The 27,567-nt window shown below is 38.1% G+C and overlaps 1 protein-coding gene across 3 annotated transcripts in view; it reads right to left on the bottom strand.

Annotated features, from left to right (window-relative positions):
* The window catches only part of XRCC5 (X-ray repair cross complementing 5), an 89,987-nt gene that overhangs the window by 46,192 nt on the left and 16,228 nt on the right, over positions 1 to 27,567 (bottom strand). For all 3 annotated transcript variants that reach the window (XM_004376381.2, XM_023731275.1, XM_023731276.1), the window contains 7 exons: positions 27,424 to 27,562; positions 24,140 to 24,252; positions 20,008 to 20,070; positions 14,892 to 15,029; positions 13,872 to 13,962; positions 11,361 to 11,494; positions 7,054 to 7,250 (listed from right to left, as the gene is read on the bottom strand). In XM_004376381.2, the coding sequence (XP_004376438.2) occupies positions 7,054 to 7,250; positions 11,361 to 11,494; positions 13,872 to 13,962; positions 14,892 to 15,029; positions 20,008 to 20,070; positions 24,140 to 24,252; positions 27,424 to 27,562 (875 nt within the window). The remainder of the gene's footprint in view (positions 1 to 7,053; positions 7,251 to 11,360; positions 11,495 to 13,871; positions 13,963 to 14,891; positions 15,030 to 20,007; positions 20,071 to 24,139; positions 24,253 to 27,423; positions 27,563 to 27,567) is intronic.

Here is a 27,567-nt window from a genome sequence, read left to right as displayed (position 1 = left end):
GGTGAGTCATCTGGAGCTCCTTCCTTGCAAGTAGAATAAAAAATACACAAAGCGTTGGTGGCAAAAATGGAGGAAAAATGCACTTACCCAAGGAAGTAAAAAATTCCATTAGAATTTGAGTGCATTTAAAAAAAATAAAAAATGGCCATGACCATGTCAGGTAACCTTTGCCAGTTATCCCCAAGAGACAGACAACAACAGGGAACTGCTACAGATCAGACTGGCCCTGGAAACTTAGGTAAGTTACTACTGTCTCTGAGCATCAGTTTTCTCATCAGAAAAATGCTATAATGAAAAGTACCATTAGGATATCAACTACTCAACTATTCTCTTTTCAAAAATACAAATTCACATACAGAGTGGTGTTAAGGAGCATTGCTACATGCAAAGCACTATGCTAAGTTCTGTGGGAATACAAGGATGAGTCACATGAAGAATTTCTTAAGCACTCCAAAATAAGATCTAGGGAAGAAAGGGAAGTAGACATAGACACCAATTCTCCAGTACCAGGCAGGTAAAAGCAGCCCCAGAAATAAGCAGAAAGTAGTAAAAATTTTTATATGGTTCATATCCTCAAGGTGAGATCACTTAACGGCATTATTAGGAATTCTAAATATATTAAACTCTTAATGTCTATGTGAAGTGGGACTATCATTTCCAAATGATCTATGGAGGAGCTGAGTCCCAGAAGGCAGATATTACCCATGCAAGATCATAGTAGACATATAAATGTTAATAGTTGCTGTATTTGGGGAGTGGGACCATGAATAATTTATTGCTCTTTCTCCCTTTCTCATTTCCTTTCAAAAATGTATGTAAATTTTATAATTAACTTATTTAGCCAAACGTTTACCAAGTACATATTATGTGTTAGGCACAAAGCTAGACTCTGAACTCTTGATATACAAAAATTAATACATACTCAACATCTCCAAGAAGTTAGGCCTAATAAAAAAGATAAGTATAAAAACAATTAAAATATTGTGACCAGTGGCATGTCCCTTTTGTTGGGCAGGAGCATCAGGTGCAAGCCAGGAAATAGTGAGAGATGAAGCTAGAAAATATATAAATTATAGGCATTAACAATATGAGGAAAGAAATGGTTTTCTCTAGGTAGTTGGATTATAGATAGATACTTCTTTTTGCTTATCTGGGTTTTCCTATTCGTATGACAGAGTTTGATCTTATGGTGAAGGTAATGAAAAGTCATTAAAGCAAAGGTTTTCAGTCAGGGGTCCAAGGATAGCTTCAAGGAATCTGTGAGCCATCTAAAGTTACATGCAAAACTTGGTATGTCAAGGGCATTTTTCTGGGGAGGGGGTTCACAGTTTTTATCAGATTATCAAAAGGGTCCGTTAAAAAAAATAAAAAAGATGAAGAATTATTGCATCAGAAAATTTTAAGCAAGGGTGTGATGTGATTAAATTTGTTTTTTAAAAATCACTCGGGCAGCAGAATTGCAGAATGGATGAGAAAGGGATAAGACTAGAATCAAGAGAAATCAGTCAAGAGGTTATCTTAGAAAAAAACCAAAAAAACCGAACCTGTTGCCGTCAAGTTGATTTTGACTCATAGCCACCCTATAGGACAGAGCAGAACTGCCCCATAGGGTTTCCAAGGAGCAGCTAATGGATTTAAACTGCTAGCCTTTTGGTTACCAGCCAAGCTCTCAACCACTTCGCCACCAGGGCTCCTATCACAGTAAAGCAGGCTAAAAATGAGAAGGCCTGAATAAAAGCAATGGCAATGGGCGATGCTAGTAACATTTTTTTTTTTTTAATTCTTAGCATGTGCTGGTCACTATGCTAATAATAAGCACATTTAAAATAGCTCAGTTAAATTTCACAATCACCTTTGAGTTAGTTACTATCATTGGCCTTTTACAGATGAGCGAATCAAGGGGTGAAAGGGCCTAACCCCTTGTTTAAAGGACATGATTTGTAAGAATTCAGAACTAATCTAGTATTCTTAAACATCCTCCTACACAGCTTCCCGAAAGGCAGTTATTTGTTATTTCTACTTGACACAGACCAGCTTGCCAATTTCAACAGCTACTAAGGGGCAATGCTTGGGTTAAGATCCAAATCTATCTGACTCCAGAATCAACGCTATTAGCCACTAGACTAACCTGAAGTGAAAGAGGTAGATTTGAGGTCAATTTAAAACAACTTGGTAAACCAATTAGATATGGACAGTAAAGAAAAGGGGTGACTCCCAGGAAACTGGATGCCATTCACTGAAATAAAGATCACAGCATGAAGAAGACAGAGTTTGAAAGGAGCATGGGTATGGAAGGAGAAAGAAGACAATGAAGTCATTTCTGGACATACTGAACTTGAGACACTTAAGATAGCCAGTGGATAAGATTGAAATCTGGGCTGCAGACAGATATTTAGCAGTTTTTTAAGCCATGTATGTGAAATAACAAAAGGTCTGCAGATACACATTGCTAAGGCAATATGGCATAATGGTTAAGAGTGCAAGCTCTGGAGTCAGACTACCTGCACTCAAATTCTTACTCCAACACCTACCTACTGTGATCTTGAGCGAGTTTCTTAGTCCTCTGTAAGCCTCCGTTCCCTCAGCTTTAAGATACGGCCAATAAAAGAACCTACTTCACAGGAAGGCCAAGAGGATCCAAACGGACAGAGCACTCAGTATTATAGCTGCGTTCAACAGACGTTAGGTATTTCTGAGAATAAATCCTACAGAACATCAACATTTAAGGTTGTTGGAGAAAGAAAAGCAGCCCCCAGAGGAATCTGAGAGGGAGTTGTCAAAGATTTAGGAAAAAAAAAAAAAAAATCTGGAGATGGAGTTAAGGAAGATAAATGAGTTTTAAGAGGGAGAGAATAATTGGCAATGTCGAGTACTACAAAGAGGTCAAGAAAGAAAAGGACTGCAAAGCTGAAGTGAATTTAGCAGTTAGTGTCCTTTGGAAGATGAATTTCAGGGAAGTGGTAAGGGCAGAAGCCTGAGAGAATAGGAACTGAGAAAAGAGAAGCAATGTAGACTATTCTTTCGATAAGCTTGGCTTATGGGAGAAAACAAACAAACAAAAAAACACAGTTGCCATCAAGTCAATTCTGACTCATGGCAACTCCATGTGTGTCAGAGTAGAACTGTGTTCCATAGGGTTTTCAATGACTGATTTTTTGGAAGAACACCAGGCCTTTCTTCTGAGGTGCCTCTGGGTGGACTCAAACTTCCAACTTTTCAATTAGCAGCTGAGGTAGTGAACCATTTGCACTACCCAGAGATAGGGTGGTTAATTAGAGGAAGGAAACTGAGGGGATTATTTTATTTTGGTTTAGATGAAAGAACTAAAATGCTAATATGCAGAGGAAAGGAGCTGGTAGAAAGGCAGAAGCTAAAAATACAGAAGAAGGAAGAAATTATTAGTGGACTAAGTTACCATATGAGATAGAAGATGGGATCCCAGGGCAAGGGTAAGGGAATTATCTCTGGACAGGATGACACACTCTCTTCCACTAAGACAGGAAAGAAGGAAATAAAAATAGATGTAAATCCAGATACATTTTTAGATAAAATGGGCTACAAAATTAAGGAGTTCCCACCTATTGGTTTCTATTTTCTCTATGAAATCATCCTTGCTAATGTGCCAGGGACATGACTAGGATTTTTTAAAATCCTTTACTCACACACCCTGTACTGTTACTATGTGCTAGGCTCTAGGGATACAACAATAAACAGTATACAATACTCACTCACTCCTCCTAACAACTCTGTGAGACAGGTAGTCCTATTATCCCTACTTTGCCCATGAGGAAACTGAGGCTTAGAGAGGATAAGCTACCTGTACCTAAGGTCACACTGTAGAGCAAGGGGACTGACTCACATTGTCTGACTCTGGAGCCTGGAGTCTTAATCATTAGTCAGGTGAGGCTGTCTGCTGAGAGTGATTGACAGGGGATCTTAGGGGACTTGAAAAGAGTAGAAAACTTTGAAATATCTGCACAGAGACAAAAAGAAACCAAGATCACATTCATAAGTCAATTGCACAAGTAGCATTAGACTTAAGATATTGTAATTCTCATGCAAGTTCCCTAAAAGATGACATTTTCATTTCAAGGGTGTGCATCAACACTTATACAACAAAGCAAAGATGTCACTTTGAGAACTAAGGTGCACCTGACCTAAGCCATGGTATTTTCAATCACCTCATATGCATGCAATAGCTGGACAATGAATAAGGAGGACCAAAGAAGAATTGCGGCCTTTGAATTATGGTGTTGGCGAAGAGCACTGAACATACCATGGACTGCCAGAAGACTAACCTCTCTTGGAAGAAGTACAGCCAGAATGCTCTTTGGAAGCAAGGATGGTGACACTTCATCTCACATACTTTGGACATGTTATCAAGAGGGACCAGTCCCTTGAGAAGGACATCATGCTCGGTAAAGTAGAGGATCAGCAAAAAAGAGGAAGACCCTCAACGAGATGGACTGACACAGTGGCTGCAACAATGGGCTCAAACGTAGCAAGGACTGTGAGGATGGCGCAGGACTGGGCAACATTTCGTTCTGTTGTACATAGGGTCGTTATGAGTCGGAACCAACTCGATGGCACCTAACAACAACAACACATCAACATTAAGAGAAGTAATGCTTTTATATGATAAAGGTAACTGTAATGTCAAATGGTACACTTACCTTCTTGAAATTAAGAAATCACTTCTAACACTAGGTATCAATAGGGCAAACATAAACAGGAGACCTTCTCAAATGCTCAAAGATTTTATTGATATGTTACTATTATTGCTTTGACTTTTGACTATTGCCTTCCCTCCAAATAGCTCAAAATGTTTTAATATCTGTGATTTCATTGTTCCTTATAATATCTCTTGAGATGAGGTTGTTTAGATGAAAAAAAATCACAGAAAGCTAAAAATTATTTAACCAAAATCAGATCAAGAGCAACAAAGCTGGAATGGTTCCCAGTGATTCCCAGCTCAGGGCTCCTGTCCTAGATGATGACACTTCCTGAACAGACATTTGTTCACTCCTCACCATGACACTGGACATATGTACCCTGAGTACAGGGATGCTGAATATACACAACACTGCTAATTGTTAGCCATTTTTCCCCCTTAAGGAACCTACCTCTAAAGCTGACTGGAGCTTTGTCATAAACATTGAAGGTTTTAAGAATCTTGCAGAAGGAACTGAGTCATTCTTGAAGAGAGGAGGTTCTCAATAAACATTTATTAAATGCATCATTTCTGCAGTTTTTAAAAACTAAGATTTCTGAGAAGAAAGGGTGGAAAATAGTAGTGAGTAGGTGTGTGTGAGTGAGATCATTTTTGGGCCCCAGGCAGATAACTTGGCTACACCACAAGCCATTGTGGAAGCAAAAAACAAGAAGCCCAGTGCATTCTAGCTTTCTGAGAGTGAGTGGTAGGAACAGAGTTGAAGGTGTAATCACAGCAGGGATCAAATCACAGAACAAATGCCTTCTGGGTCTATGTGGTGTAGTTTTTTTAACCAGCTAATTTGCATTTTAATCAACTGGAGGAGGGGAGAATGGCCTGTTTCTTTCCCAAAACACCAGAAGGTAATCAAGATCATGAACTGTAGTTTTAATATACAGAGAGAGAATAGCCACGTGACTGTGGTGAGACTAAAGTAAGGTTGTAGTGGGAAGAGAAGGACTCAGAATTACACTGAATCGTTCTAGACTGCCAGTTCAGAGGCATACAGGCAGATGAGAATAGCAGTGGGAAAGTGGATTTTTAGTGGCAGTCTTCCTATGTAATAAGTACAGTAGACTAAAAAGAAATGTAAACCTCTCCAGGAAGTGTTTAGGAATGCACAGTACAGCATCTGTCAATCTCACAAATATTCTTCAATCCTGATAAAGCTTAGGGTATTAACCTCTAGAAAGCTACCAAAAATGCAAAGCTTTCTATTCAACTTGGAAGATATATGACTAAATTAATGATTTATAGAAACCTGTGAAGGTTTCTGGAAACTGCTCAATACTCCTACACTGGGGTATTTACAAATAATAAGCTTTACTTTGTCAATAAAAATACAGCTGTGGCAAGGAAATCGAAGAAAAAAATAAATGAAATTATGGTTTAAAAATGGATTTCAAAATATAACCTAAAGAAATGAATAGATCATTTTGATTTGGGGGGGAAAAAAAGGTCACCAGTAACCAGTTAACCTAAACCTGGTAAAACCAACGTTATACATCCAACTGATTCTGGATATCAGGAACAAGGACTGGTTTTTTGTTTTGGTTTTGTTTTTAATGGAAATCAACACAGATTCTAAACAGAATCTGATGAGGGGGCAAAAAATTTAATAGCCACTTGAAAGATAAATTTCATTTAAGGATTATATAACAGGCATTTTGCAATCCTTAAGCTACAAACACTTCACTAATGCAGGGATAGATTACCCAATAAGCAAGGTATACACAGGCTTAAGCACAATGCACTACAGATTAGTAAGTAAGCACAATTAAGCCCGTGTGTACCTTGCTTACGGTAAACCGATGCATACTGCTCTTACTGGTTAATCATCCCTGTGCTAATGATATAACCCCATCACTGACATACTAACAGAATAGCTAAAGAACGGTCATATTTTTCACTCCTCTTTCCCCTTTTCCTCCAAAATCTCACCGACATTCTCCAGACACCTAACACCCAAAGAAAGGTAATTCAGTACCCTTAGTCTTCTCCCCTCATGCCTAACTCCCTACTTTAAAATGGTAAAATTTAGCCTTAGATTTTCAAAAACGTTGCTTACTCTCCTTATCTCACCAGGAATTTGATGCTGATCAAAAAGTCAGCAACTCAGGAGGCAGCTCTCAATTCCAGGTGAACGGCAAGCATAAAAAATGATGACAGGGATCCTCCTCTCACAGCTATCAGAAGCCAATATTTTCAATGCAAGGATCAAGATATCAAAAGGTATTTCCTCCCACTTTGGAATTCCACAAACCCATATGCTCCACAGTCCTCTAAGACTACCACCAATCTTACAAACTCCAACTCCAAATGCAACTACACAGAGTACTTACTTGTCTTGAAAAATGTCCTGAGCAGTTATTTGATCCTTTTTCTTGATTGCTTCGGTCAGAGGGAAGAGAGTCTTTATTTCAGAGAGAGCAATCTGACTTTTAGCTGTCACCTCAGTAGGGGGATCCAGCATATTCAAAATATGCTGCTGAATTGGAGGCAGAGGCTCCTGGGGATATAAAGCTCTGTGCAGCAGACACTGTTGGAAAAGGTATAAGGATTTTAAAACACAGATGCAGACATCACATATGGCTTCATTATACTTCTTCTGACCAGGGATCCTCCATCTTTAGTTTAAGAGGGCTTTGCAATTCATACCATATGTAAGAGATAACAACAAGAAGGGCTGACCCAGAACCACCTTTGTTAGCAGGACACTGCAAATGTCTAAAACTCATTGTAAAAACAGACCTCAGCCTAGCAGCAATATCTGCTGCAGTTCTCCTGGAAAGGAGCTTCATCTTATAAAAAGAAGCCCATTGCTTTAACTACTTGGGGAACATACTATAGCCTACAAGGTTCCCTAAAGCACATCATTCAAAGAGTCTCTCACAGTCTGGGACTATAACTTCTTAGCTATAATCCTTTTACCTCCCTTAAGCATCTGTGCTTTCTCCCTTGCTTACTCTTAGGAAACAACTTGCGGTGGATGAGGCGGCTAAAGACTTCTTGCCCATGCTCAGTGAATGCCAGGAAGAAATCCACAAAAGAGATGAGAAGACCAAGTCTGTCCCAAATTTCCAAGTGCTGAGCCTGAGCTTTTCTCCACAAGCCTATCCACTTGTTTCCATCTCCACTGCTACTACTCTTGTCCAAGCACCATCACCTCTCACCTGGTCTACCACAACCACCTTCTGAAACGGGTCTTCCTGCTTCTGATCTCACTGTTCTACTGCAGCTAAAGTGATCTTAAAAAGAACCCTGTACCATATCCTGTGCTACCCTATGTAATTTAGCTCTGTTACCTTCCTTATCTCATCATCACTCTCCTCCATGCTCACCACAACCCAGCTAGACTCAGCTCTTCGTTTCACTAATGGGCCAAGCTCTTTCCTGCCTTTGGGTCCTGCGCTTGATGCTCCCTCTGCCTCTTCTGACTTCCCCTAGATTTCAACAGAGTTGGCTCCTTCTTACCATTCTGGTATTTGCTCAAGTATTATTTCCTTAGAGAGGCTTTCCCTGGCATTCTATCTGAAGTAGTCCCTCTAGCTGCATTCTAGCACCCAATCACTATCATTTCCTGTTTTACATTCTTCACAGTATTTATCACTATCTAAAATTATGTTACCAATTTTTTGGTTTGTTTATTATCTAACCCTCCTCCTTGAAAGTAGAGATCTTGTTTGCCTCGTTTACTTCTGAATTTCAAGCACTGAAAATAGTGCCTGGCACATAAGCACCAAAGAGTCACTGATTGAAGGAATAAAGAACTCTTTCCAAGGACTCTAGCTGACTGAGCTGTCAGGAAGCAAAGCCAAAAGTGGGGCTAACATCCAGGCCAGAGAGGGTTCTCCACTGCTCATGTGACTGAATTCTGGACAGGAAGCCCCTTCCACTCAATCACTTGTACCGCTTTCAGTATACTAAGCCAGGCCTGCAGTACTGGTATCTTCCCAGAAAAGTAAATACTCTAAAAGGAGTACAGGAAGATAAGCAATAGGATGAGACGCCATTAAAGAAAAAAACCAACCTAAAACTAGCTATCATTGCCATTTTTCTTCCCTTGCTAGAGAAAATTCTAAAATTAGGTTGGAGAATAAGTTTCCTAATATTCCCATCCTTAAACATTAATAATTTTGAAGAAAAAAGCCAAGGAGCTGAACAGCTCCTGTAATTTCAAAATACTGCTTCATATCATAAAGTATATGATTTATATTCTCCCATGGATAGTTTTCCTACACTGAAGATGTATAAGCTAGAAGCCTCCATTCTGAAAAATAAAAGACACTTTGGTCTAAATAGTAAAAATATCATCCAAGAGTTAATGTCCTATAAATTCAGAAAACCTGAGGTGGGAATTAAGTACCAATTTCCTCTAGACACTCCATGTGCTGCTCCCTCATTTCAATACACCTCTCACAACTCTTCTTTCCCCATAGTATATTCATTCATTTCAGAGTCTGACTTCTGTTTTCCTCTCTCCTAATTACTCAACTTTTCCTTGAGCATCAATAACATCGGGTCTGTTTAACGTAAAGCAAAAGAGGAAACCAAAATGATCCCAAGTCCTGTGAACCTACCCCTACCATTCTTGTGCATGTTCCTTAATTCCCGGTGCTCTTCTTCAGATCATTAAAGTATCAGAAACAGCTCAGAAAGCCTAAAGATGTGAACTGTAAATGAACACCCAACAGAGCAGACTAGCTCTCACATACTCTGGAAGGTTCTATTTGTGATATACAATTAACATTTTTTGGAAAAAAAAGCTAAAACTACCACTGGATAACTATCGTACTCAACCTCCCTACTGAAATGCACTCCAGATTTCCAGTTAAACTCCAGGCAATCCTTCCAACCAGTGTCGTCATCCATAGATAAATAATAAAGTACCTTCAACAGATGTGCTGAAGCATCCACCTCTCTCTTACATTTTCTCAAAGGTCATATTTTAGGCAAATAAAGTTAAGTGGGATACTTATTAGATTCATTCAAGCAGTAAATCTCAACTCATTAAAAAAAATGAAGTTATGAAAAAGTGACTTTTTTCAGTAGCTGGGAAGCTGAAATCACAGTCTTCCTGATCTACTTATTTCTCTTTTAACCAATTGTTACTCCTTTATGTGATTTTTACAATTTGAAAAAGACTAGTGAGAAAAATGCAGGCTGCATAAAAGTTTACAGGTCATTATTATTTAGATATGACACAAACATAATTAAAAAAAATAGATTCTATCTAATATGGTATCACAAAAGTGAAAGGAATACAACAAATGCACTACCAGTGATAAGAACTATTTTGATTGGTCCTTTAAGTATTAATGAGGTTTCTCATTGGCTAGTTCAGAAGTTACTAGCGTACTGATTTCAGCAACACTGTGTTAATTATGGAAACCCTGGTGGCCTACTGGCTTGTATCTGTTCATTATTCCAACATACCTTTATTGAAGATTATAAACAGAACCACCCTAGATAAATCTGCCAAATATTCAAAGTTTCTCTTTTTCATTGTAACCACCTGTTTTTACAAGCTTTCCACAGCAAGCGGTCTACTTCTCCCTTCCCTACAGGCCTTTAGGTCTTTAAGTCCACTTGTCAAAAATCAAAGGATTTTATACCAGTAATTTATATCTGACTGCACTGAGAAAACTAAAGTAACAACTGAGTCAGGCCTTTACATGTTAAGCTTCATCTTTCTAATTTTAGAACAAACGGTCTTTTTTTCACTACTTAAAGGAACTCCGAACATTAACCAATTAGGCAGTTTCTTTTGAGTAGAGGATCCCCCAAATTACAACACGCCCTAATATGGACTTGAATTAGTTAACGGTGCTTTAAGTGAGTATCAAAAGGGACAACTAATGGTCTCTTCATCAAATGGGTTCTCCACCCTTCTGAGGGGAACAGTTTGTCCAAAAAAGCTGCTTGTGATTTTTTCAGCTATGCAGGGGTCAGAGAAGACTATGTCCTATTCGCACTAAATTAACGCAGGACTAGAAAATTCCTTCCCCTATAAACCTTAGTCTACCCATTCCCTCCCTCAGCATAAATCAGCTGTCTTGCCAATTTCCCCAGTTTCCCTTAACCCAATCTCCACCTTTGTTCTAGGATTCAGAAATATATATATATTTTGTATTTTTAGTTACTCTTTAATAGTTTTGTATTTATAACGTTTTTTATCTGATCTCTATACTACCTCTGATTATGAAATTTTTCACAAATGTAGCACGGGAACATATTATTTCCTAATAGTGGTAATCTTACCATACATTTTGGAAAAACTCTCCTACTATTTTGATACCTTAAAAAAAAAAAAAAAAAAAAAGAAGTCCAATTCACATAAAATAGAGGAGAAAAGCCTAGAAAAAGCATAAAATCAGCTTTTTGTTAAGCCCTCCTGTATTTTTAAAGAAAAACTACTCTTCTTTCAGGGTGAAAAAAGCATCCCAACCTTACTTCCTTTTTTATCAGAGCTTAGAGTATTTTTATCTTTCTAAAGTAGGGAGAGGAAGGTGTTACTCTCCCATTAAACAGAATAACTAAGGTTCTCAGAGAATAAAGGTATGGTTTGGGGCTGGCCAGTTACCCTAACCTTTCACTCAGTTCTCTATCATTTAAAAGACTTATGACTGGCTCATCTTTCATCTCTCACCTGAAAAAATCTCTGGAATTCAGGATTTGGGATTTTGGTGGTTGGAAACAAGTCTTCAATGGTGTCCTCCTCCTCATCTTTCTTTACCAAACTCATGGAATCAATCAAAGCATCAACGGCATTCAGCTGGACCTCTTAAAACAAGAATGAACAGAAGCAGAAAGAAAAAAATGATTGTCTCTATTATCCTCCACTAAAACAAATATTTTCCATTCATAGACATTCACAGCAATATCGGCAGGTTATACAGTCCTGGCTCTGCCAAAAAAAATTCTCTAGTTATACAAGTCATTTAACCTCTGAGTCTCAGTTTTCTTATCTGTGAAAAGAGCTATTTAAGAGTAGCTGAGCTCTTAGGTCTTTCCAGCTCCATCGTTCAGTGAACTTTTGACAATGGAGTATCATAGCAAAAGCATGAGTGTTCCAGAGAAATGTACTATAGCCATACAAAACCCAACTTCCACACAGAAGTTCAAAACATTCAGTAAAGTACTCAAATAGCTAATATTTAAAAAACTGGCAATTAGCAAAAAGAGAAAAACATTTTTAAAAACTTCATAATGAAGCATAAGCTTTATAAGGATTTAAAATACTTGTATCAGAGTATACCACCTTAACAGGAAGACCCACTGGACCAGAGTGAACTGATTCCTTCACATTCTCCCCAGGTCAAAATCACCTCTTTCCTCTCACAAAGCCTCATGGCACTAACCACTCCGCATATACGATGGCATCTGTGTATGTGTCTTAGTCCACTCCATTCAAACTCTAAGGCAGAAACATGACTGCATCTTCCTTATACCTCTCCAACACCTAACAGAAAGCAAGTGCTGCTCAATGAAAATCTACCAAGTCAATGAAAGTGGCACAGTCCAAAAGTAACTCTTCCAAAAATGCTTCTACCAAAAGTGCCATGTGTAGCTTTCATTCTGCTGATTCATAAAGCAATTCAGCTATTGAACCAAAGTGCTGTTTTTGGATCATTCACAGTCACTAAGGTAGAAAAGAGTATGCAGTTCCTGGAAAGTATATTATGCTTCTATTCTTTACCCTTTCAAATATCCCTTTTGTACAGCTACGGCAAAATGAAAGAGCATACAGATATTTATCAAGAGAATTTCTTTTCTATCCCTGTTTTTGGACCAGGGGAGGTTTCAGGCAATGGCACCGCCGTCAGCTTTATAAGCTGATTATTGCAGGGTTCACCTGACCATAGACAGGCAGTGGTACTCTTTATATATGAACATTTAGTGATTTTCACCTGTTACTACAAGCTAGTATCAGGTCCGATTGCTCTGGTATTACATACCCCTACATGCTTAGAAAACCCTATGGGGTAGTTCTACTCTATCAGATGGGTTGCTATGAGTCGAAACTGACTTGATGGCACCTAACAACACCAACAAGGATACATGCCTACTCTGGATAGACAACAAACAACTTTAATGATCCATTTTTCCAATAGAGATAATACAAACAACACGTTTAACTCACAGAAAATCAATCAAAAGGTCTTAAATGTTTTAGACAATGAGTGATTTATGTCCATTAAGATGACTTCTCAACAAAGTTCTCTTTTTTAAAAGTTCTAGGCTATTAAGGTTTGGGGTTATCAAGAGGTAGAGACAGAATACTGTAGCACAGTGGCAACTTTCTCATACACATTTAGGTCCATGCCTGCCTCGACGTGTTGCAGAGGGGCTCGTCTCTAGGATTCTTGGCCTTTCTATAGCACGTTGCTCCCAAAGGGTCTAACCAAAATAATACACAGAAAGAACCCAGTTCTGAGACTCATCTCACAACTCCCTAATCCTACACTGCCACAAATAACACACTTAAACTTGTAAACTAACATATCTACTCATTTTTTTGTTCTCTTTGGTATGTTCTCTACTTCTGCTCATTATTATATTTTATCACAACTGTTTCATACTGTTAGCTCTGGAAGATAGGACCTATGTCTATGAAAATCATTCTGTATAGCACTCTGACACCTGAAGCCAGATGCTCAAGGAACGCCTTTCTCATCAAGCTCAAAGTAACTCCTGGAAGCCAGAAATAAGGAACAATGATACTTGGACTGTTACTACAAACCACACAGAGAGGGCAAAGAGAAAAGTTAATTTATATCATTGTTACTTTTTAGTTCAAAGTTACATTATATTTTATGCAGGACCCTATAGTCACAGGTTTGATCCTGTAAGTCAATTCACTTCTCCAGAGGGTAAACCTACTCACAACTAGAGAATGTGCATCTGTTTCCAGCAAGCTGCCCCCTAAGCTCTAAGTCAGAGGCGAAAACTAGACAATATTTCCAGAGTTGAAAGCAAACCTATTCCTACTACCAGAAAAACACATGGTGAATCACCTTCATTGTTACTGTGTATGATCTGAATCCAACTAATTCCACCCGGTGAAATCTTAGCCCTCACCAATGACTGCAGACAGGTGATTTCCCAAGAATAGTCTGGGTTTAGAGCCAATTAGTGAACTAAATGGATCAAAACTCACCTGTGGGAGTGTATTTCTTATTATTTTTCAAGGATGAAAACATGTATTGCCGCAAGTCTTCCATGAAAGGCAGCTGTATGTACACTAAACACTAATGAGAAAGAAAGGGGATTAAAGCAGAAATAACCAAATTAATGGAAAAATATAAAGCTGGTCCTAATGCTGTGAAAATGGCACGACAAAAATATTTCATAGACAGCTAAAATCTGGTACGTAGAAAGTAAAGTGTTTTGATTTGTTATTAGCAATACATAATTGCAAACACTGTGAAGAACATTAAACATAAAAGAAATGCTAAAAAGAAAGAATACCAAAGAATAATTGCAAAATGCATGACCAATACAACAGATAAGAAAAGTCAGGGTGACTAAAAGGATGATCTAGAAGTCAAGATATTTGCCTCCTCTTTCCAGATCTGACACAATAAGTTCTCTGATAAATAGGAAACGGTAAGGAATCTAGACATGGTAAGGAAACCAGGCAGCGCTTAGTTCTGATGTACACAGGGTCTCTATGAAGCAGAACTGACTCAGTGGCACCTAACAAGGAATCCAGACTTTTTTTTTTTAAAGAGAGCACTAAATAAACTTGAATTTCAGAATGATCACAATGAATTCAAATCATCAATCTTTATTCATAGTTCCCATTTATAAAAATGGAGGTAAGTTCTATTCTTATTTGGTTCTGAGAAGGTCATCATTGGATTTGGCAAACAGAAGGTCGTGGTTAATCTTTACCGATTTAAAAAAAAAGCTCCTTATATACTTTTCAAATTTGTATTATTTCCTTGCTACTCAACGTGTGGTCCACAGACTAGCAGCATGAGCATCACTTGGGAGTCTGTGAAAAATGCAGAATCTCAGGTCCCATCTCAGACCTACCAAATCAGAATGTGCATCCTAACAAGGTCCCCAAATAAATCCCATGCACATTAACATTTGAGAAGCACTGCTTAGAATAAAGAAACTGAAAGAAAAAAGAGTAATAATAACATGAATAGAAAAGACCTGTGGGTTTTACCTCATAGGCATCCTTGATATGTGGAAAAGCCACACCAACTTGAAGATTAGCTCTTTTGTCATAAGCATATCGAACTATGGCCACCATATTTAATTCATCCAAAGCATGAATTAGGGAGGAAAGTGCCACTGCTGCTGCCTAGTAAGAAAGATGCACATGTTAACACATATCCAACATCTGACAATTTTCACAATAGAACTAAATGCTTATAAGATTGTTATCCACTTTCTTCCTGTTTCAGATTTAAAAAAGTGTTCCTGTATCCACTTCAAGGCCAAACCGTACATATTTGCTTTTAATCACATTTACTCTTCTGGGACTTTGCTCCATTAACTAAACCCTCTCTCTTTTCAATCTTCCATCTCCTCTGAATTCATACCATCATCCTCTAAATAAACTCAAATCTCAGCCATTCCTAAACAAAATCTTTCTTTGCTCATCTTCTCCATAAATTACTACCTGTAGTTTTCCTTCCCTTTATCTCTAAATTTTGTGAAATAATAATCTTGCTGATTTCATTGCTTAGACACAATTATTCATCCAATCCAGCTACTGCCCTCACTTCCTTACTAAAATTATCCTCTGAAAAGTCACTGACTTCCTAATTGCCAAATCCTTGATTCCCTGTCTATCTGACCTTTTAGTAGCATCTGCCCACCCACACATCTTCTCTACACTTTCTCCTTCTTTGGCTTCAGAAACAGCACTCTCCCCTGACTATCCTACTTCATGGGCCACTCCTCCACAAGCTCTTCTTTTCTCCCAACGGATATTTAGATTCTGCTCTTAGCCCTTCTCTCCTTCTCTCACTCTAAAACTCTACTTGGGGATTATTTCATCCAGTACCGTGTACTGACGATTAAAAAACCTGTATATCCAGCTCTCATAAAACCCAGATTTAAGCTGCCTACTAGCTGGTTGGGAGATATCTCACCTGCTTATATCTCAGGTTTTGCAAACTGTGCATGAACAAAACTAATTTCATTATTTTTCCTTCTCCTCCTGAATTCTCTACTTGCACTGATACCACCATTCAGTCAACCAAGCTAGAAGTCCCAAAGTCTTTGATAACACCTACTTTCTCATTCCTCACCTCTAAGTGTTTGCCAAATTCTTTCAATTCTACCTCATCATTGTCTCTCAATCCATCTGTTCTCCTCCATCACTGCCCCCTCCGTTCACAGAGCTAATCACGTCCCCCATCTCCATAAAAACCTCCAACAGTTCCTCTATTCAGCCTCACTGAGTAGATCATTTATCCTTGGCAGGCCTTGTACTTTTCCATCCCTGTGGCTTTTGTTCACAAAACTTCCTCCTAGAATACCCTCTCCAAATCTCTGGCTCTCTAGCTTCTAACCCATTTTTAAGGCTCAATAAATTGACACCCTCTCCATTTCAGAATGGCCTTAATCAGGCCTCTCTCTCCCCAGCACTCCCCAAACATTGGACTTTTCTGCCCTGTATCACACTTAGCTATGTACAGTCCCATCTCCTCCACTAAAAACCTATGACCTCAATACCTGCCATCAAAATCCTCTACACATTTCATATAGATTCATTACCTTTTCAGTTCAGTTCAAGGAACATTTACTTACTGCTTGCAATACAATGTCTTAGGCTCTGTGAGAAAAACAAAGATGAGTCCCTAACCTCACTGAGCTTTTACATCCTTTACTAGATGAAATAAGATATGCCCCAAATACAGAACACATACACTCTAATAATAAGTTCTGTAAGAGAGGATTGGACAAGCACAACGGTAGTCTGGTAGTCTGAGGAAGAGATTACTTCCAATTTGTTTGAAGTTTCTATCTGGGTGTTTTCACTTTGTGCTATTTTGTTATGGCAGCCCTAGGAAACCAAGACACCATCTCACAAGGAAACCATCCATTTGGAGACAGCAATCCTTGTGGACAAAGTAATTCTTCATCCTGAATGAAAACCATGTGTTGGTTCCAATTCACTCCTCTGGTATGAAGCATAGTTTAATTTCTATTCCACATGATGATCCTCTAAATGTATGAAGAACACTATTATATCTGCTATCCTTCCTACTCCCTAACTTATTTATACAAGTCATTTCCATTCAATCTTCTCCTTGAATCCCCCCTGGAAGTCCTCATATGCCATAGTTTCCTTACTCCCCTGTTTATCTTATACTAAATAAGCTCCAGTTAGATAATAAAATTCTTTGACCATGGCTCAAGAAGTGACCATCAAAGAGTTGCTGTTGTTGCTGTTAGGTGCCATCGAACTGGTTCTGACTCATAGCAACCCTATGTACAACAGAACAAAACACTGCCCAGCCCAGTGCCATCCCTGCAATCATTGTTATGCTTGAGCCTACTGTTGCAGCCACTGTGTCAATCCATCTCATTTAGGGTCTTCCTCTTTTTTGCTGACCCCGTACTTCACCAAGCATGACGTCCTTCTCCAGGCACCAGTCCTCCTGATAATATGTCCAAAGTACATGAGACATAGTCTTGCCTTCCTTGCTTCTAAGGAGCATTCAGACTGTACTTCTTCCAAGACAGATTTGTTCGTTCTTCTGGCAGTCCATAATATATTCAATATTCTTCACCAACACCATAATTTAAAGGTATCAATTCTTCTTCGGTCTTCCTTATTCATTGTTCAGCTTTTGCTTGCATATGAGGCCACTGAAAACACCATGGCTTGGGTCAGGCACACTTTAGTCCTTAAAGTGACATCTTTGCTTTTTAACACTTTGAAGAGGTCTTTTGCAGCAGATTTGCCCAATGCAATGCGTCATGTGAATTCCTGACTGCTGCTTCCATGGGTGTTGATTGTGGACTTAAGTAAAATGAAATACGTGACAACTTCAATCTTTTCTCCATTTATCATGATGTTGCTTATTGGTCCAGTTGTGAGGATTCTAGCTTTATGTTGAAGGCTGTAGTCTTTATCTTCATCAGTAAGTGCTTCAAGTCCTCTTCGCTTTCAGCAAGCAAGGTTGTGTCATCTGCATAACGCAGGTTGTTACTGAGTCTTCTTCCAATCCTGATGCCACGTTCTTCTTCATATAGTTCAGCTTCTCGGATTATTTGCTCAGCATACAGACTGAATAAGTATGGTGAAAGGATATAACCCTGATGCACATCTTTCTTAACTTTAAACCACACGGTATCCCTTTGTTCTGTTCGAACAATTGCCTCTTGGTCTATGTACAGGTTCCTCACGTGCACCATTAAGTGTTCTGGAATTCCCATTCTTCCCAATGTTATCCATAATTTGTTATGATTCACAAAAATGGAGTGCCTTTGCATAGTCAGTAAAACACAGGTAAACATCTTTCTGGTATTGTCTGCTTTCAGCCAAGGTCCATCTTACATCATTCCATGTCCTCTTCTGAATCTGGCTTGAATTTCTGGCGGTTCCCTGTGGATATACTGCTGTAACCGCTTTTGAATGATCTTAAGCAAAATTTTACTTATGTGTGATATTAATGATACTCTTCGATAATTTTCACATTCTGTTGGATCACCTTTCTTTGGAATGGGCACAAATATGGATCCATTCCAGTCTGTTGACCAGGTAGCTGTCTTCCAAATTTCTTGGCATAGACAAGTGAGCATCTCCAGCACAGCATCTGTTTGTTGAAACATCTCAATTGGTATTCTGTCAAATTCCTGGAGCCTGGTTTTTTGCCAATGCCTTCAGTGCAACTTGGACTTTTTCTTCAGCACCGTTGGTTCTTGATCATATGCTACCTCCTAAAATGGCTGAAAGTCAACCAAGTCTTTTTGGTACAGTAACTCTGTGTACTGCTTCCATCTTCTTTTCATGCTTCCTGCAAAAAGTATCTCTTTGCTACTAGTAGATAACATATTAGTAGTTTTTGTTATTTCTTGAGTGATCTCAAAGGCCATAACATATACATGTTATTTGTAAGAGGCTGGATTTGAATTTTTGAAGACACAAGGCTAACCTTTGGTAGCCAGCCTAGAAAATTATCCAGCACATGTGCCTCAGCACAGCTTTGTGGTACCGTATTCTTACTACTACTATCCAGCAAGTTTCATGAAGTGATCAGAATTCTTTGTGTAGACAGTCGATAAACAGGAGTTAAAACTTCAGTAGAAGTTAAAAATGCAGTTAACTTGTGGTTTGACAATATATACCAGACCTGCATGATTACCAACAGCATTTGATTCAGCAGAAGTCCCAGAACTGGAATCTCAAATTTGAGGATACACATATGCCTACTCTGCTCTAGTGAATCCATACAGTACAGAAGAGAAGCCGAGCATTTTCCTTTCCTAATTGAACTGTTCTGATAGAATAATGTCATACCCATCTATTAGATCGGCAGTCAGCCACCCTTCAGAAGTGAGGAGAAAAAGAGGACTAAGAAAATTAGACAAGTTACACCACTGCCCGAGCCCCACCCCAAACAAATCTTCTACGTTGTCTACTAGTTTCAAATGCAAATGCTTCAGGAACTTAGAAACCTGCTCAAGTATTTCAAACAGACACTAGATTGCAATTGTCCAGTTAAGATCGGTATCTCCAAGGAAATTACAAATTCTGTCTTGGAGGGTGAACAGAAATAGTTGCAGAGAGGGCAGATGTGAGTGTAGGATGCAATACTTACGGGGTGTTAAACAGTGAGAAACCAGCCTGAGAAAACAGCATCTTGGGGAGGTGAGAAAAGAGTGTAAAGAGAGAGGGAAGAGGGAAAAGACAAACTCCACAATGTAAGTCCTGGAGTCACTGAAGCTCATCTCCAGGATGCATTAAGCCAGCACTGCCTGCTCAATGTTTACAAAAGTGAAAATGTCAACTTGACCTTAAATTCTCCTTAACATTTGACCATGAAATTCCCACATTTAAATGCAGTTGTTCACATTTCTTGTTTTTAATACTCACCTGGTCTCCAATTACCAGACTATGTTCTCCAGGCCTTGTGCTCACGCTATAACAAAATCATTTTATCATTTCTCCATTTTCAAACTTAAAGGTCAGTGAATCTTCTCACTATTATTCCAAGAATTAACGTCATCTTAAGTCATAAAACCTCCAAACAATTCGCTTCCATAAAATGACAATTCAATTCTGTGGCACCACCTCAAAGATCCATTCATTGTCAACTCACCTCATCATCTTTTGCTGCAAAGACCTTTAGAACTTGATTTCCCATAAAGAATTTTCTCTGGACCTTTAAGAATAAATGAGGAAAAAAATTGGTTTTGCTTCAAAATAAGTGACACATGTAACTGTAATGTCACAAGTTACTAAGAAAGCCTATTCAAAATGTTCTCACCAAAAACAAACATTCAAGGGTACTAGAAACAACTTATCACTTGAGGTTCAATTCAACACAACAGATAACTTGAGCACCTAGTATGTGGAAAACATTGCTCTGAGCACAATAAGCACAACAATGACAGGATATAGTCCTGTCCTTAAGGAGCTTAGATACATATGAAATTAATGGCAGTACATTATTTCAGTCCAGGGTTACATGGTGCCACAGAAGCACATAACAAGGGCACCTAGCGTGGTCATGAAGGGTCAGAGAAGGTTTCTGCAAGTAGTAACACCTAAGTTGACACTTACAAGATGAGTTAAGGATTAACAAAGAGAAAAGTCTGGGCACAAGTGTCCCAGGCAGAGAGAGTGTAAAAAAAAAGTCTAGAATAACATAAAAGCACAGAGCTGCCTTTGGATAGTGCAGTGCCACAATGCAAGGGGAAAGGTGAAAAATTAGAATAGAGAGATAAGCAGGGATCATGTCATAAAGGTTCTTTTATCAAAGTTCAGTGGTTTGGACTTCATCCTAAAAGCACTGAGGAGGCACTGATCAACTGCAAAGAGATGATAACACAATCAGGCTAGCACTGGAGTACTCTGGTTGCAAAGTGTAGAATTAATCAGAGAGGGGCAGGACTGGAATAAAGGAAACTAGTTAAACCAATAACCATTACTGCATGTACTTTTTCTCCCTTTAAGTTCAATTAATTTATCCAGCAGAGTATCACAGGGGTCAAAGTAGCTCTACCAATTCTTAGATTGTTGTTCTTAGGTGCCGCGAGTTGGTTCCCACTCATAACCACCCTATGTATTAAGGATTAGAAAATGCATATTGAAGAGTTCTTAAAATCACAACCACCCGCATTTATCTACGAAGATCAACTTCTCTCTGATCTACCTAATCTTGAACTTTGAGTTTATTCATAACAATATGTCATGTGTTGTACTGGGCGATGCTTCTTGTTCTTTATTCTCTCCTCCCCCCTCTAAAGCTGGGACACTGTAAGCTCTTTCACCAGTAACAGCAGCTCAAGAAGACTGAGTCTCAAAGGTGTGGGGTGAGCCTATATAATTCAAATACCCCCTCATTCCTACTCTCCTTCCCCATTTGAAAACCATTATTCTAAGAAATATGAGAATAATCCTACATTTTTAGTTTGTTATATTCATATAGATTTACTTGTCCTCCTACTAGAATCTGTAATGGTTCTGGATTGATTAAAACACAGTTAATGATATCTTTTCCTAGGGCACCTTAATGACTCCTCAAAGGACACCAGACATTTGGAGGAAGTTCTGGCTAAATTCTTACCCTTTCTATAATTAAATACTCAGAACACTAACAACTTGGAGAAAGAGAAGTGAAAAGGTCTCTTTAAATTTTAAAAAAGAAAAATAACTCACAATTTTCAGAAAATCGTATTTTACATAATGAAAAAATGTCACATCAATTCAATCTAGAAATGTTAGTTTGTCCACATTCCGATTTAAAAGAATTTGGAACAATATGTGATCTTACTAATTTAAAGATAATCACTAGTCTGTTAAAAGGTCCATGCTTATATTTTATCTTAGTCACTATGGAAAACACCTTACTCTTAAGAGAACATGTCTACATTTGGTAGATGATACGTGTAGGCAAGTACAGAAACTGGACTATTCGAAAACGAGCTTGTCCATCTGGTGGGCAAATTACAAAAGACTAATGGTACAGGTCAAGGAGCCCTGGTGGCACTGTGGTTAAGCACTTGGCTGCTAATCAAAAGGTCAGCAGTTCTAACCCACCAGCCACTCTGCAGGAGAAAGCTGTGGCAGTCTGCTTCCATAAAGATTACAGCCTAGGAGACCCTACGGGGCAGTTCTACTCTGTCCTATAGGGTTGCTATGAGTCGGAATCAGCTCAATGGCAATGGGTTTGGTTTTAGGAACCCTAATGGTGCAGTAGTTAAGCACTCAGCTGCTAACTGCAAGGTCAGCAGGTTCGAACTTACCAGCTGCTCTATAGGAGACAGATGTGGCAGTTTGCTTCTGTGAAGATTAGTCTTGGAAACCCTATGGGGCAGTTCTACTCTGTCTTACAGGGTCGCTATGAGTCAGAAACAACTTGAGGGCAACGGGTAATGGTATAGGCTTTGGAGTCAAAGAGACCTGATTCAAAACCTTGGGACAGTTACTTACCAGCTCCAAATTTCAATTTCCTAATGTATAAAATACAGATAACAATATCTACTTGAGAGGGTTGTAATAAGAATTAAATAAGAATTTACATAAACTGCTTAGTAGATTGACTGGAATACTGTAATCATTCAATAAGTGGTAGTTATTATTATCACTGTACCCATCTGAGATTGTACTTGTTTAAGATAAGATAAAATTGATTTAGGCTTAAAAGCAACAAAAATTTGATTTAGAAACACTTCATGGTTTAAAAGTTGTTTTTAGTTAATACAACAGTCTTTTAAAATGAAAAATATATTTTTGTTCAGTTTATTCCTTTTTGGTTTGTCATTTAACTAAATAGCCTCCCACTCCCACTCTGCCATAGGTGATTTCAACTTTTTGAATCCTGAATTATATTTTCAGATTGTTCTATCTGGAATCGGGCTGACTCACTTCCTAACAGGCTAGTTTCTACGAACAGGTCTGAATGAGAGTTTTTTGCCACAGAAAAGACTCATAAGCATTGTCATTAGCAATCATAAGTTTTAAGTTCACATACTTCCCAAAGTGAAGAATTTTATTTTTAAAAGAAGCATATTTAGAGTAACTTGTTGGAGAATTACATATAAATCGATTTCAACTTCCAAAAAGCATTTATTCTTACCATTAAAATCTTACAGACTTGTAAGTAAATACTCTCAATTTTGTGCTTATGGATCCTGAAGATGTATATAAACGTTTGGGCATACCATGAAAACATTCCCCCCAACAACACTGTAGTAACAGGAAAGTACATAGGGACTATACGCTAGAGCAGCATGGGGAAGTTCAAATCCAGTGTATTGGATAGATACATATTTTCATTATAATTCTTACTTAGTATCTTCGAGAACCAACCAAAATCCTTTCAGTCCCTATGCTACTGGGTCTAGGTAAAACATATATAAAAAAGACATACTTTACACTTATTAATTATGATCCATCTCTTTGGTTACCTACCACAAAAGCATTTAATCTAAGATCTCTGAGAATATTTTAGTAACTACTTCTGGGATAGTATAGGAGATCCCTGGGTGGCGCAGCCAGTTTGCGCTCGACTACTAACCTAAAGTTGGCAGTTCGACCCCACCCAAAGCATCATGAAACAAAGACCTGACAATCTGCTTTTGTAAAGATTACAGCCAAGAAAACCCAATGGAACAGTTCTACTCTGTAACACATGGGGTCGCCATGAGCTGGAACTGACTCAATGGCAACAGGTTTGGTTTGGTTTAGGGTGATATAAGGTACTGCATAGCCCTCACAGAATTACTGCATTTCCCACTGTGTCCAGTTGTGTATCTCTGCATTAGTGTCTAAAAAATTATGACTTACAGACTGGTTTCACATCCTAGAACTCTACGTTGGGAGTTCTAAGAGCTCTACGGTTATTCAAAACCCAGCCAGACCTTTAGTCCTCCAAAACACTCCATTTATACATAACAGTTGAGAGAAAGCAACACAACAACAAAGAATGAATTCTGTTTCTTTAAGGCTACTATGAGCTGTGAAGTCCAGCAATGCTAAGAAGTAACTTAATTCAATCTATTCTTCAGACTCATACTAAGACCGGATGTTACTTAAATTCACTATATCTTGGTTCATTTCCTCAAAGAATAAAAGATGATAACAGTAACCCCTAGACTGTTTTGGAGAAAATAAAAGTGAAGTAAATATATATTGTAACTAAAAGGACTAATCAAAAGCATCATCTCAAGTAGTAACTAGAATAAAGCTCATTTATTTTGTTTATAATTATAGAATAAGTGCTATACCTGAGAAGATCTGCAAAATCCCAAAACAGAGAAGCACTTCCCCTCTAATTTATATTTCATTTGTTCCTCATCCACTTTAGAGAAAGGAACTATATCACTTCCATAGCGGAACCCTAGAGAACAGGAAAAGAACATCTGTTAAGCACATGGGGCCTCATTTTCTACAAGCTGAAATTAGCTCTACATATACATTAACAGTACATGCACACTCCAGAGCAAGTCTCCATATACTATTCTCTGAAATCAAATTACTGCCCCTTTTGATCAATGGGAAAAAAGAAGCAAATACACAAACAACAGAAACATTACTCAGATAATTAAAATATAATTACATTTTTTAAGCAGCATTTTCTGCAATCTAGTTACTTTCATGATTATCTGGCCTGGAAGAAAAAATGAAGCAAATGCACTGTACTAGTTATCCTCCAAAGATAAACCATGGTTGACTAAAGTACATGCATGATTTGTAAACATAATAACAAGAACACATTTATTCAGAAACCTGAAAATGCCCATAGGAAATTTTCAGAACAAAATGTACTCAAAAACGCACCCTGGAGGGACACAAACGCCTCATGGAAGAAGCCAAAACTCTTCTATTTAGAAAAATTCCAATGATAAGTTGCATATTATTCTACATTTAAATTTATTTATGAGATTTGAGTGTATAATTTCTTCCTTTTACTTATTTAGGACATAAGTTCTTCACTTCAAAAAAACAACAAAAACTTCAACCCTGTCTCATGCTCTTTGCCCTATGAAAGGTCATGCATGCCCTTTCAACACACAGTGTCTGTCTGGTGAGAGAAGATTCATCAAAATCTGAGGGTTCTGGCCTTGGGCAAATGGAACGGAAAAGCACGTGCACCTTTACTCCAAGACACATAAAACTTGTGTCTGGGGGCAGATTCTGTGATCGCTGATTACTTGTTCTTGTCAGTCTGTTGATGTTGTCATGTATTTAATCAACAAGAAACAAACTTCTATTTACATATATGTCTTTTTAAAAAATCTGGCAATGAAAACAAAATAAAAATTCCAACAAAAAATTAACAACAGGGAAACATATGGCACATGATTAAGAGTGCTATCTGAAACCAAATGTTTTTTCTAACTTTTCTCTGTGATTAGTCATCTTGAAAATTCTAATTAAGATTGTCTGGTATTTTCTGGTTTATCTACTTAAAGGTCAAATAAATAACTTTATCCTCTGTACATGGCAAAAAGTATAGAATAGACTACAACATATAACCATATCCCTTTGCCCACACGTATATATTAACATCTCTACGAAAGAAAATTCTATACATTAAGGAGTGGAGAACAGGCAAAGGAAGTACACAGGTAATTGCAAAAAGGTAAGGGAGAAAAACGTTACTTCTATGCTCTTTAAACCCAAACAATTTTTAACTCCTCCCTCTACTGCCTGGCCAATAAATTTCTTTTAGCCTAAGATAACCAGAGCTACTTTGCTTGCAACCAAAGGAATTGGCACCCTTTTCTGTAGCCCCTTCTCCTTCCAATCCAACCTACACTCAGCTGTCACATTAATCTTCCTAAAACACAGCCCCGATAATGATACTCTGCTTCTCAAAACTATAAACAGTTCCATGTTGCTTTCAAAATTAAGTATAAACTCCAGCCTATTAGTCAAAGCCCTTCAAAACTAAGACCAAATTCAGAATAAAAAAGTAGGAGCACAGACTCTGAAGTCAGATAGCTCTGGGTTAGAGTTCTAGTTCTGCCAGTGGCTGTGTGGCTTTGAATAAGTTAATAAACATCTTTCAGCTTCAGTTCCCTTATCTGTAAAATGGAAATAACAAGAGTGCCTACTTCATAAAGTTGTTGTGACAATTAAAAGAGAAAATGCTGGGTGTCTATTAGGTACTATCCTCCAGTACTAATCAATATAAGCCCATTACATCAACTGATCTAGACAACTTGATATTCCTAAGAAGACCCTCTACTGTCCTGGTCTCGTGCCTTTAATCATGCTTTTCTTCCTACAAGGAGCCCTGGTGGCGCAGTGGTTAAGTCATTATACTAACATCAAATGATCAGTAAGTGATGGAGCCATGACTCTAACCCAGCTCTAACTCCAAAGCGCATGTTCGTATCTACACTATTCTACTGAATTGAATTAAAGAACTAGTAAAGATCGTAGGATATTAGCTACATTCTATACTTAATCTGTCAGGAAATCATAACCACCATCACCCATACCTAGCTAGCGCCTCTATCCACTCCCCATAAATATGCACAAACAATAAGGCACGGTGCCACAGAACAGGAATTTTTTTCAAGATTGGCAAATTAAAACTATGCTGGGTAGTACATACTCTAGCAATAAATTATCTAAAGACCCTGGTTCTATCTTAATCATTATTCAGTATCTTATAAGTTTTAGCTCCTGAACATTCAGACACTCAGCTAGTTTCTAAGTCCTTCGGACAGAGATGCCATCTAGACACACTACAATGCCAAATGGGTATAATATATGAAGCATAATTTTAAAGATACTAGTGAGAGCAACTTAACAAATACAAATAATTTTTCTTGTCCCCTAAGTTAACAACAACTGTGAGGATGGCACAGGATCAGGCAGTGTTTCATTCTGTTGTATATAGGATATAGGGTTGCGATGAGTCAGAAGTGACTTGACAGCACATAACAACAACGAGAAGTTAACTTAAGGAAGCATGTTGTTGTTGTTGTATGTCGAGTCAATTCCGACTCACAGCAACCCTACAGGACAGAGAAGAACTCCCCCAATAGGGTTTCCGAGGAATGGCTGGTGGATTCCAACTGCCAACCTTTTGGTTAGCAGCCTGAGCTCTTAACCACTTTGTCACCAGGGCTCCTAAGGAAGCATATTTGGCAGGAAATAGACCTTAAATAGTCAATTAAAAGAATAATCACCATGGAAGTCAAAAAGAAAACAGAGTAAACAAAAAAAAAAGATTGCTTCAACCACATTAAAATAAGCATTCACCTAGCTAATGAACTTCAAACTTTAAAATAAAGCCAAGTATGAAGTCCTGTCAGCTGAGACATTTAAAACACAGAGATAGAATACCCACATAACCGTATACTCCTGGAAACCATCCTAAGACCCAGCAGATTAGCTAAAGGATCTAGGGCCTCATTATCCCCTCAAATTGCTACATCTCTGTAACTCAGAAAAATAAATATATCTAAATCAATAATAATACAAATCATATGTGCCTCATATCATCTTGAAGAAAATCTCTTCTAGGCAAGAGTGAAAACTCTTATTGGCATACCTTGAATAGTATCCTCTTTTGGAACCTCAGTTTCATCATCATCATTTAAGCAATAAACTGTTTCTTTCTGAATATCTTCCTTTTTTAGGGTTCTTGCATCCACAACTGTCCAAGTCTTTTTAATTTTCTCCTGTATAATCTTAT

The sequence above is a fragment of the Trichechus manatus genome, unplaced genomic scaffold (genome assembly GCF_000243295.1).
Source record: "Trichechus manatus latirostris isolate Lorelei unplaced genomic scaffold, TriManLat1.0 scaffold00041, whole genome shotgun sequence".
In the NCBI taxonomy this organism is placed as follows: Eukaryota; Metazoa; Chordata; class Mammalia; order Sirenia; family Trichechidae; genus Trichechus; species Trichechus manatus.
This window is presented reverse-complemented; position numbering and strand designations above follow the sequence as displayed.